Source organism: Pseudophryne corroboree, chromosome 2 (assembly GCF_028390025.1).
Source record: "Pseudophryne corroboree isolate aPseCor3 chromosome 2, aPseCor3.hap2, whole genome shotgun sequence".
Classification (NCBI taxonomy): domain Eukaryota; kingdom Metazoa; phylum Chordata; class Amphibia; order Anura; family Myobatrachidae; genus Pseudophryne; species Pseudophryne corroboree.
In genome coordinates, this window is record NC_086445.1 from 240526800 (window position 1) to 240539651 (window position 12852).

A 12852-nucleotide genomic window follows, 5' to 3' on the forward strand; every position below is an offset into this window, starting at 1 on the left:
TTCACACATGTCGACACACACATACTTACCTATGTTCACACGCCGACCTCTGTCCACTTGTCCAAGTAGAATCCACGTGTACCTGTGAATAAAATTATACTCACCTCAATCCAGTGTCCCGATTATAATCCACGTACTTGGCAAAAAAAAAAAACGAACACCCGAACCAGGCGGACTGAAAGGGGTCCCATGTTTACACATGGGACCCCTTTCCCCGAATGCAGAGACCCCCCCGTGACTGCTGTCACAGAAAGGTCTCTTAAGCCAATCAGGAAGCGCTACTTCGTGGCACTCTCCTGATTGGCTGTATGCGCGTCTGCTGTCAGACAGCGCATCGCACAGCTCCCTCCATTAGTTTCCATGGTGGGAACTTTGCGGTCAGCGGTGGGGTTACCCGCGGTCAGCCGCTGACCGCGGGTGACCTCACCGCTGACGCAAAGTTCCCACCATTGAATATAATGGAGAGGCTTTGCGATGCGCTGTCTGACAGCTCAGACGCGCATACAGCCAATCAGCAGAGTGCCAGGACGTTGCGCTCGCTGATTGGCTGAAGAGACCTTTCTGTGACAGCAGTCACGGGGGGGTCTCTGCATTCGGGGAAAGGGGTCCCATGTGTAAACATGGGACCCCTTTCAGTCCGTTTGGTTCGGGTGTTCGTTTTTTTTTTTTGCCAAATACGTGGATTATAATCTGGACACTGGATTGAGGTGAGTATAATTTTATTCACAGGTACACGTGGATTCTACTTGGACAAGTGGACAGAGGTCGGCGTGTGAACATAGGTAAGTATGTGTGTGTCGACATGTGTGAAATAAAGTTTTACTATCACGGTGTGCGTGTCCTGTTTTTATTTGGGTATTTTTTTTCCAGTAGAACTACAGGTACCAGCGGGCCCGTTTTTCTCCCGCATGCTGGTACTTGTGGTTCTCCAAGTACCAGCTTGCGGGGGAGGCTTGCTGGGACTTGTAGTACTACTGGAAAAAACAATATTCTTTCAATTTTCTCAAGGCTATCAGCCCCCCATGCGCAGCCCTTGGATGGGGGGGACAGCCTCGGGCTTCACCCCTGGCCCTTGGGTGGCTGGGGGGGGGGACCCCTTGATTGAAGGGGTCCCCACTCCCCCAGGGTACCCCGGCCAGGGGTGACTAGTTGGATATTTAATGCCACGGCCGCAGGGCGCTGTATAAAGGTGACCCCCGGCTGTGGCATTATCTGTCCAGCTAGTGGAGCCCGATGCTGGTGTAAAAAATACGGGGGACCCCTACTCTTTTTGTCCCCCGTATTTTTTGCACCAGCACCAGGCGCAGAGCCCGGTGCTGGTTTTAAAAATACGGGGGATCCCCTGTCATTTTCCCCCCCCGGATTTTAAGAACCAGGACCGGCTCGTAGAGCCCGAGGCTGGTTATGCTTTGGAGGGGGGACCCCACGCAATTTTTTTTCGGGTTTTTTACCGTTTTTTCTGGTTTTCTAAAAATCGGATCAAAATCCGTCAAATCGGCCGTTTTTCGACAGCGGGACTGTCGAATCCGTTTTTTATTGAATATGTTGAATTCCGGCACCCACTTGCCGGAATTCGACGGTCGAATTGTGTCGAATTAAAAAACGGCCGAAAAATTGCCGCGATTCGCCGCTAATTGCATATACCCCATTATCTGTTACAAATTATTTGTTACAATCATACTGCTGGTTCATGCTCACTGCTATCTTTACTTTAGCGCCACTCAAATTACTTGTTGTGGTTTGTGTTTTTAAGAGGATTGGCATCCCTCTTTTGGGTGAGCGGTAGATTGTGTTTGAGTATTTACTTTCACTGGTCCCTGAATTATTTGTTATTCCTTACATTGTTTTACCTACTTCTGTACATTATTCCCATCAGATCTTTTGTGGTGGATAAGCAACCCATCATGACCATGACCAACACTTTGAATCGACCTTTGGTGCTGAAAACCAGCTCACAGTTCTGTGTGAGAGCCAGGTGAGTGGGCTATAAGGGTGACATTTGTGGTTACTACTAATGTTTCAAAAGGTTATTTAGCAACGTGTTTTTAACAACACAGTCCTCTTGCATTAGTTTGAGTGGATCATCTCCTCGCTACTACTGTGTTTCTGGTAGAGATGTGCGGGTTCGGTTTTACTCTGATTTATTCAGGTTTTTCGGGTTTTGCTTATTGGCTATCCAAAACGCGTGACATCCGTGAGCCAATAAGATGCCGTTTCGAGACCCGAGTAAATCCGAGTAAAACCCAACCCGCACATCTCTAGTTTTTGGTAATATTTTTGCTTCGATTGGTTACATGTGAAGGCCTCTCTTCTCCCACTTGAAAACACTGACCTGAAATACTATTTTCTATTATCTCCTTACTAATACTCTGTCCCCTTAATCTTCTGTATATTCAGTGTAGAAAAGATATTACTATAATGCTTGTCCCCAGTCAAATATATCTAAAACTCCTTGAAAGAATAAATCTGAACCACTAATTTTCTAGGAAACAGTGTTTCAGCAGAGTCTAAGTTCTTTTGCTGGACATCGGAGTGAAATACACTGTAGTAGAGGTCCCTGGAGGGCAAGCAAAGGATCCTTGGTATCAGTGCTGCTCCGTTGTGCTAGCTGGGGAGAGGGTGGTGTACAGTTCCATTTTTAGTATAGATGGGCATCTGCTTTACCCCGTTACTATCAGATATTGAGGCCTGGAATGGTGGAAGTGCTTGATGTATCAGCACAAATGTCTTACGTAGCTTATAGATCTGGCCCGTCATAGCTGCAGTTCATTGCCGCACGATCTCTCTACAACTTGCCGGGTGAACTCCGTCTGACCTCCGCTGTGAGGTCTAACATCCGTCATCAGGAGAAAGCTTTGCGGCGGCCACACTCACCGCCAGTGACCAGCGCTTACTATACCTATAGAGACGTGCATCATCTTCTAAGAAAGTGGCAGACATTCGGTGCCACTTAAACAGTGATGTGACGATTCATTGCTACACCACGTGTATTTTATCATCTTAAAGGACCCTGACTGCACTTTATTACAGGAACCAGCACGTGGGTAACTATTATAGGTTACACCTTTCTACCGTTGTGAAAAATGAGACTGTGATTACTTATTGCGGGATATTTATATACCAACACACTGGGACGCCAGTGTTCTGACTTTTACTATCACCATCTGAAAGAGCCTATACTAATTAGTTTCAATTGCATGCTGTATGCTATATATTACTCTACTAACCACAGTTTCTGTGTTAGAACGAGCAAATTGCTATTAACAGCATGTTGAATGTGTGTTATATATGTTGTTCTTAACAGATATTATATAAATTGATTTATTTATATTCAAGTCTCACTAAGTCAATCTCTGCCTATGACAGACTGCACATTTTTTGTTTGATACAGTGTTTTCAAGCGCAGAGTATTCTTTCTTTAGTAGCTTATAGATCTGACAAGTTTAGGATTTTGATTTTACACTGCAAAGATTTTTTTCACCCCTTTTTATAATCTGTTTCTGCTTTTTTGTGCTCATTACTTTCTAACGCCAACATCTGTAATTGTTCTGCGCTCTACCCACCTGTGGACTGTAGCTTGTAAAAGAGAAAAGAGCTGTAGTTTCCCCCTCCATTCCCAACGATCCAGTAGGTTGTTTCAGTCTAAGCTGTTGCGTCACTGCAGCTGTTGTGTGCATCATAGCACCCATTCTTAGCTTAACCCTTCAAATAACTGTGCTGACCTCTGCATAATATAGTAACTAGTGATATGCATATTGTGAGTATATTACATAGGATATGTTTTAAATAGAGAACATTAAATATTTGTCCTACTACAGAAATGTGTATATCTTACACTGCCCTGCAATAATGTGCCAGTGATTGTACAGTGCATAGAATGGCATTGAAACTGCTTTTTCATGTATTTATCAGTCCGTGGCATCTAGTGGGGACATGCCGGGCACCTGTAAGCACTCCCTGCTCTTGCCTAAGAGTGAAAAGACCCAATAAGCTTAATAAAATCTGTCAGACATAAAACTGCACGGAAGGTCTAAAATGTCCAATATACCTCCACAAGGTCCTTTTTCCAGCTACATCTGCACTCATTTATACTTTCTTCTGCAGCTCTGCTACATCACCCTCTTCCAGCCATGAAAGCTGTTATTCAGGAATCTTATATATTTATATTTGTTCAATTACATTCTATCTGCTCTACTTAAAATTAAGGCTGTCCATACACGTACAGATAAAATGGCTGTCAGACCGACAGGCCTTTTATCTGGTTGCCTCGGACACTGCAGATATTGTGGCCATATGTTGTGAGACCTCTCACAGTGTATTGGCCACAATATCAGCTCTCTGTCCCCAGGGAGGAGACATTTCCCCATTCCTTCCCAGTGAAGGAACATTCTGTTGGTTGGCCGCAATAGGGCATACAATGCCCGATGAGGACAACTTTCAGCTTAGAAAATATCGAATCGCACGGACATGCTAGACGATCTGGCATGTTAGACTGATGGCTATTGTGGGGTTGGTCACTCACATACACGCTGCAATTATCTGGCCGATCTGCAGATATCGGGCGGCTTGGCCAGATAATTGTAGCATGTATGCCCAGCACAGCATGTAACCCCTGCTTATAATATTATAGTGGGTTCAGTGCTGTTTAAGAACTTAAGAATGAAACCTGGTAGAGAGGTTGTTTCATTAGTCATATAAATTGCTTACTTTTCCCAACAGACTCCTTGTGAAGCTGCCCAATCTCGGGCACAGCATGAAGGTCTCCTATGTTATGGACAAGTAAGTTATAATTCTCGTTACCACATTTTTTTCGGCAGTTTGTTTACAGGTTTTTACACTTGTAAAGATTACACGTCTTAAAAAAAAAAAAATACCAATAGTGCAAAGTATAAATTTGTGGTTTTACTAATTTTTCTAATTGCTGTTAAACAACCAGAAAAAAGTTACATTTCTGACAGGTAAGGTAGCTGAAACTGCAAGCTGTATCTGGCTGCTCAGAACAGTAAAAACTCCCAAGGAAAGCACTGTACTGTATTGATTACACCATGAATAATGTATTTATTAAGGAGAAAATATTTGTTATTTCTCTGACGTCCTAGTGGATGCTGGGACTCCGTCAGGACCATGGGGAATAGCGGCTCCGCAGGAGACAGGGCACAAAAGTAAAAGCTTTAGGATCAGGTGGTGTGCACTGGCTCCTCCCCCTATGACCCTCCTCCAAGCCTCAGTTAGGTTTTTGTGCCCGTCCGAGCAGGGTGCAATCTAGGTGGCTCTCATAAAGAGCTGCTTAGAGTAAAAGTTTTGATAGGTTTCTTATTTTCAGTGAGTCCTGCTGGCAACAGGCTCACTGCAACGAGGGACCTAGGGGAGAAGGAGTGAACTCACCTGCGTGCAGGATGGATTTGCTTCTTAGGCTACTGGACACTAGCTCCAGAGGGACGATCACAGGTACAGCCTGGATGGGTCACCGGAGCCGCGCCGCCGACCCCCTTGCAGATGCCGAAGTAAGAAGAGGTCCAGAAACCGGCGGCTGAAGGCTTTTCAGTCTTCATGAGGTAGCGCACAGCACTGCAGCTGTGCGCCATTGCGCTCAGGCACACTTCACACCGGCGGTCACTGAGGGTGCAGGGCGCTGGGGGGGGCGCCCTGGGCAGCAATGTTAATACCTTTCTGGCTAAAAAGAATACATCACATATAGTCCCTGAGGCTATATGGATGTATTTCACCCCTGCCAGGTCTCAGAAAAACCGGGAGAAGAGCCCGCCGGAATAGGGGGCGGGGCCTATCTCCTCAGCACACAGCGCCATTTTCCCTCACAGAACTGCTGGTGGGAAGGCTCCCAGGCTCTCCCCTGCACTGCACTACAGAAACAGGGTTAAAACAGAGAGGGGGGGCACTTATTTGGCGATATGATTATATATTAAGATGCTATAAGGGAAAACACTTATATAAAGGTTGTCCCTGTATAATTATAGCGTTTTGGTGTGTGCTGGCAAACTCTCCCTCTGTCTCCCCAAAGGGCTAGTGGGGTCCTGTCCTCTATCAGAGCATTCCCTGTGTGTGTGCTGTGTGTCGGTACGTGTGTGTCGACATGTATGAGGACGATGTTGGTGAGGAGGCGGAGCAATTGCCTGTAATGGTGATGTCACTCTCTAGGGAGTCGACACCGGAATGGATGGCTTATTTAAGGAATTACGTGATAATGTCAACACGCTTCAAGGTCGGTTGACGACATGAGACGGCCGGCAAACAAATTAGTACCTGTCCAGGCGTCTCAAACACCGTCAGGGGCTTTAAAACGCCCATTTACCTCAGTCGGTCGACATAGACACAGACACGGACACTGACTCCAGTGTCGACGGTGAAGAAACAAACGTATTTTCCTTTAGGGCCACACGTTACATGTTAAGGGCAATGAAGGAGGTGTTACATATTTCTGATACTACAAGTACCACAAAAAAGGGTATTATGTGGGTGTGAAAAAACTACATGTAGTTTTTCCTGAATCAGATAAATTAAATGAAGTGTGTGATGATGCGTGGGTTTCCCCCGATAGAAAATTATTGGCGGTATACCCTTTCCCGCCAGAAGTTAGGGCGCGTTGGGAAACACCCCTTAGGGTGGATAAGGCGCTCACACGCTTATCAAAACAAGTGGCGTTGCCGTCTCCAGATACGGCCGCCCTCAAGGAGCCAGCTGATAGGAGGCTGGAAAATATCCTAAAAAGTATATACACACATACTGGTGTTATACTGCGACCAGCTATCGCCTCAGCCTGGATGTGCAGCGCTGGGGTGGCTTGGTCGGATTCCCTGACTGAAAATATTGATACCCTTGACAGGGACAGTATTTTATTGACTATAGAGCACAGAGAGATATTTGCACTCTGGCATCAAGAGTAAGTGCGATGTCCATATCTGCCAGAAGATGTTTATGGACACGACAGTGGTCAGGTGATGCAGATTCCAAACGGCACATGGAAGTATTGCCGTATAAAGGGGAGGAGTTATTTGGGGTCGGTCCATCGGACCTGGTGGCCACGGCAACAGCTGGAAAATCCACCTTTTTTACCCTAAGTCACATCTAAGCAGAAAAAGACACCGTCTTTTCAGCCTCAGTCCTTTCGTCCCCATAAGGGCAAGCGGGCAAAAGGCCAGTCATATCTGCCCAGGGATAGAGGAAAGGGAAGAAGACTGCAGCAGGCAGCCCATTCCCAAGAACAGAAGCCCTCCACCGCTTCTGCCAAGTCCTCAGCATGACGCTGGGGCCGTACAGGACCCCTGGATCCTGCAAGTAGTATCCCAGGGGTACTGATTGGAAATTCGAGACGTCTTCCCCTCGCAGGTTCCTGAAGTCTGCTTTACCAACGTCTCCCTCCGACAGGGAGGCAGTATTGGAAACAATTCACAAGCTGTATTCCCAGCAGGTGATAATCAAAGTACTCCTCCTACAACAAGGAAAGGGGTATTATTCCACACTATATTGTGGTACTGAAGCCAGACGGCTCGGTGAGACCTATTCTAAATCTGAAATATTTGAACACTTACATACAAAGGTTCAAATCAAGATGGAGTCACTCAGAGCAGTGATAGCGAACCAGGAAGAAGGGGACTATATGGTGTCCCGGGACATCAGGGATGCTTCCTCCATGTCCCAATTTGCCCTTCTCACCAAGGGTACCTCAGGTTCGTGGTACAGAACTGTCACTATCAGTTTCAGACGATGCCGGTTGGATTGTCCACGGCACCCCGGGTCTTTACCAAGGTAATGGCCGAAATGATGATTCTTCTTCAAAGAAAATGGACGATATCCTGATAAGGGCAAGGTCCAGAGAACAGTTGGAGGTCGGAGTAGCACTATCTCAAGTAGTTCTACGACAGCATGGGTGGATTCTAAATATTCCAAAACCGCAGCTGTTTCCGACGACAATTTGCTGTTCCTAGGGATGATTCTGGACACAGTCCAGAAAAGGGTGTTTCTCCCGGAGAAGAAAGCAAGGGAGTTATCCGAGCTAGTCAGGAACCTCCTAAAACCAGGAAAAGTGTCAGTGCATCATTGCACAAGGGTCCTGGGAAAAATGGTGGCTTCTTACGAAGCGATTCCATTCGGCAGATTTCACGCAAGAACTTTTCAGTGGGATCTGCTGGGAAAATGGTCCGGATCGCATCTTCAGATGCATCAGCGGATAACCCTGTCTCCAAGGACAAGGGTGTTTCTTCTGCGGTGGCTGCAGAGTGCTCATCTACTAAAAGGCCGCAGATTCGGCATTCAGGACTGGGTCCTGGTGACCACGGATGCCAGCCGGAGAGGCTGGGGAGCAGTCACACAGGGAAAAAATTTCCAGGGAGTGTGATCAAGTCTGGAGACTTCTCTCCACATAAAACAATGCTCTAAGCTTAGCAAGACCTCTGCTTCAAGGTCAGCCGGTATTGATCCAGTGGGACAACATCACGGCAGTCGCCCACGTAAACAGACAGGGCGGCACAAGAAGCAGGAGGGAAATGGCAGAAACTGCAAAGATTCTTCGCTGGGCGGAAAATCATGGGATAGCACTGTCAGCAGTGTTCATTCCGGGAGTAGACAACTGGGAAGCAGACTTCCTCAGCAGGCACGACCTCCACCCGGGAGAGTGGGGACTTCATCGGGAAGTCTCCCACATGATTGTGAACCGTTGGGAAAGACCAAAGGTGACATGATGGCGTCCCGCCTGAACAAAAAACTGGACAGGTATTGCGCCAGGTCAAGAGACCCTCAGGCAATAGCTGTGGACGTTCTGGTAACACAGTGGGTGTACCAGTCGGTGTATGTGTTCCCTCCTCTGCTTCTCATACCCAAGGTACTGAGAATTATAAGACGTAGAGGAGTAAGAACTATACTCGTGGCTCCGGATTGCCCAAGAAGGACTTGGTACCCGGAACTTCAAGAAATGCTCACAGAGGACTCATGGCCTCTGCCGCTAAGAAGGGACTTGCTTCAGCAAGTACCATGTCTGTTCCAAGACTTACCGCGGCTGCGTTTGACGGCATGGCGGTGGAACGCCGGATCCTAAGGGAAAAAGGCATTCCGGAGGAGGTCATTCCTACCCTGGTCAAAGCCAGGAAGGAGGTGACCGCACAACATTATCACCACATGTGGCGAAAATATGTTGCGTGGTGTGAGGCCAGGAAGGCCCCACGAAGAAATTTCAACTCGGTCGATTCCTGCATTTCCTGCAGACGGGAGTGTCTATGGGCCTCAAATTGGGGTCCATTAAGGTTCAAATTTCGGCCCTGTCAATTTTCTTCCAGAAAAAATTGGCTTCACTTCCTGAAGTCCAGAAGTTTGTCAAGGGAGTACTGCATATACAACCCCCTTTTGTGCCTCCAGTGGCACTGTGGGATCTCAACGTAGTTCTGGGATTCCTCAAATCACATTTTAAACCGCTCAAATCTGTGGATTTGAAATATCTCACATGAAAAGTGACCATGCGGTTGGCCCTGGCCTCGGCCAGGCGAGTGTCAGAATTGGTGGCTTTGTCTTACAAAAGCCCATATCTGATTGTCCATTCGGACAGGGCAGAGCTGCGGACTCGTCCCCAGTTTCTCCCTAAGGTGGTGTCAGCGTTTCAACTGAACCAGTTTATTGTGGTACCTGCGGCTATTAGGGACTTGGAGGACTCCAAGTTGCTAGATGTTGTCAGGGCCCTGAAAATATAGGTTTCCAGGACGGCTGGAGTCAGGAAAACTGACTTGCTGTTATCCTGTATGCACCCAACAAACTGGGTGCTCTTGCTTCTAAGCAGACGATTGCTAGTTGGATGTGTAGTACAATTCAGCTTGCACATTCTGTGGCAGGCCTGCCACAGCCAAAATATGTAAATGCCCATTTCACAAGGAAGGTGGGCTCATCTTGGGCGGCTGCCCGAGGGGTCTCGGCTTTACAACTTTGCCGAGCTGCTACTTGGTCAGGAGCAAACACGTTTGCAAAATTCTACAAATTTGATACCCTGGCTGAGGAGGACCTGGAGTTCTCTCATTCGGTGCTGCAGAGTCATCCGCACTCTCCCGCCCGTTTGGGAGCTTTGGTATAATCCCCATGGTCCTGACGGAGTCCCAGCATCCAATAGGACGTCAGAGAAAATAAGAATTTACTTACCGATAATTCTATTTCTCGTAGTCCGTAGTGGATGCTGGGCGCCCATCCCAAGTGCGGATTGTCTGCAATACTTGTACATAGTTATTGTTACAAAAATCGGGTTATTATTGTTGTGAGCCATCTTTTCAGAGGCTCCGCTGTTATCATGCTGTTAACTGGGTTCAGATCACAGGTTGTACAGTGTGATTGGTGTGGCTGGTATGAGTCTTACCCGGGATTCAAAATCCTTCCTTATTGTGTACGCTCGTCCGGGCACAGTATCCTAACTGAGGCTTGGAGGAGGGTCATAGGGGGAGGAGCCAGTGCACACCACCTGATCCTAAAGCTTTTACTTTTGTGCCCTGTCTCCTGCGGAGCCGCTATTCCCCATGGTCCTGACGGAGTCCCAGCATCCACTACGGACTACGAGAAATAGAATTATCGGTAAGTAAATTCTTATTTTTATTACAGGAAACACATTCATCAATTCTTTTTATTATGAAGACAATACAGATTTATTTATGACGGCGTAATAAGAATTTATTGGGGCAGCACTGATTTTTCCATAGTGGATCACCATTTATGGTGTATACTGTACATGGCACTACAAGCAGTTATAATGACACAAGTGTGATTAAGGCAATGGACAAATGTACGAATGACCTCTCTGAGTGCTTATAGACCAAATGACTAAGAGCAGAGCATGCTGGGGAAGCTCTATAGTACCTGGGTGATACTGGTTATATTTGGAAATTTGAATTCTGTAGTTTCTGCTCTCCAGACCCTGTGGCTTGTTATACAGATAAGGATTCTAAAGGCCAGTACTCACAGGCAGATGTGCGGAGAGATGTGTGCTGAGAGAATCGCTCAGCACACATCTCTCCCCCAGCTCAGCACAGCGCGATGTGTGCTGAGCGTGCGGGGGAAGCGGGGAGGGCGCTCATTTCACCCAGCGGGTGAAGTGAGCGACCCGCTAGATTGGCCTGCATGCAGGCCAATCAAGCACCAGCGATAGCGATGCGCGGGGCTGTGCATCGCTTTCGCTGTGAGGGGTACACACGGAGAGATCACTGCTTAAAATCTAAGCAATCTAGTCAGATTGCTTAGATTTTAAGCAGCGATCGCTCCGTGAGTACCGCCCTTAAGAAGCTTCCATTCTCTGGTGGAAGGCCACAGGTCAGGTTGCCGGTTAGTGCTCTAAATCTAGGTATCCCAGGAGTTGGTACTTTTATCTCTTATTATGAGGTGGGATCAGTCAGTAATAGTTAAGTTTTAAAGGCGCTGTACACGTATGTGAGTAGGTAATAATGCAAATCAGCTAATTAGGTGGAACTTAATAATGCATATCCAGTATAATTTATCAATATTTTTTAATAAACAATACACACAACATATTCACAAATAATACAAAACAAATTATAAAAAAAAAATTATAAAAAGCACAAGCAAATACTCTGCTGTCAATTAGATAGGAAAAAACAGACACCCAACTGACTTTTCAAACATTTGATTTCCCCCCAAAGAGTAAATAAAATGATAGTAATAAGTGTGGATGGCACTGAGTTATTGATCTTCCTAAAAAGGTATGTATGTCTGGAGTTCAGACCGCAAATGCTAATGCTGTTACACTGTAAATTGGGTGGAAAGCTGAATGGCATACGTTGGCATAGTTACCAGTTCGTCTAACGAGCGGAGACTCTCAGTTCTTATGCAGTCAGTCTCTACACCTATAAGATCCCGCTTAGTTGTCGGTTGCGCTTTAGTGACCATTCCAGGTATTGGTACCACTGCAGCGTTTTGCCGTGAATGTGGAAGAAGGTATGCTGTGCGAACCAACAGGCTTAGATGGACTGCTCCATGCAACGGATGTGATGCTGTAGGTTAAATGCTGCAGCGCTCCAATAGTCAGCTCCATGTGTAGTACCGGTCAAATAGTCACAAACACACGCAGCCTTGCTCACCGATGTTCAGTGGGCGATCGGATGTCACAGTCAGGCATGCGTCAGTCCTCAGTGTTTGAGATGGGTGGTATTCAGTATGCCGGCTGATGGGATCCCGGCGCTCAGTATACCGGCACCGGAATCCCGACACCCAGCATACTGACAACTATTTTCCCTCTTGGGGGTCCACCACCCTCCTGGAGGGAGAATAAATAGCGTGGCACATATAGCGTGCCACCGTGCCTGCAAGGGGCTCATTTGTGCTCGCCAAGCTGTCGGTATGCTGGCGGTCGGGATCCCGGCGCCAGTATGCTGGCCGCCGAGATCCCGGCTGCCGGCATACCATACTTCACTCTTTGAGATTTAATCATGTAGCAAGCATAGGTAATAGCTCCAGACCTACGGCTCTCTGTGTCCTCAACGCATTTCCCTACACAAGGGCGGCTTTGTCAAGAGGCAGAGTTCCAGATCGGTCAGTCTTTTTAAGGTCAGCCTTCCAACCTTAGCGACAGTCAACAGAGTGGCAGACAAAGGTGAAGCTACAGATTTGTCCTACATCCTTGCTGCAGTTTTGTAAAACAGCCCTTCTAGTCACACCATGCCTTGCAGCGAGTGTCTTTATGTCTGACTTTTTCCATTTAAATGCGTCTAAGTCGCATTGCTATGCAAATACGATGCACAAGCAGCGTATGCTGATTAAAATGATATTCTGCATGCCTATATATTGTTATATTATGTGTTGCTGTGTATTTTCTGGTAATATGTTCTTTACCACTAGGTGTCACCATACCTTGGGTTT

At 46.9% G+C, this 12852-nt stretch overlaps 1 protein-coding gene across 1 annotated transcript in view; it reads left to right on the forward strand.

Annotated features, from left to right (window-relative positions):
- The window catches only part of LOC135012655 (signal transducer and activator of transcription 1-alpha/beta-like), a 328629-nt gene that overhangs the window by 169611 nt on the left and 146166 nt on the right, over positions 1-12852 (forward strand). Inside the window, exons 10-11 of the mRNA XM_063952569.1 lie at positions 1877-1975; positions 4720-4779. Coding sequence (XP_063808639.1) covers positions 1877-1975; positions 4720-4779 — 159 coding nt within the window. The remainder of the gene's footprint in view (positions 1-1876; positions 1976-4719; positions 4780-12852) is intronic.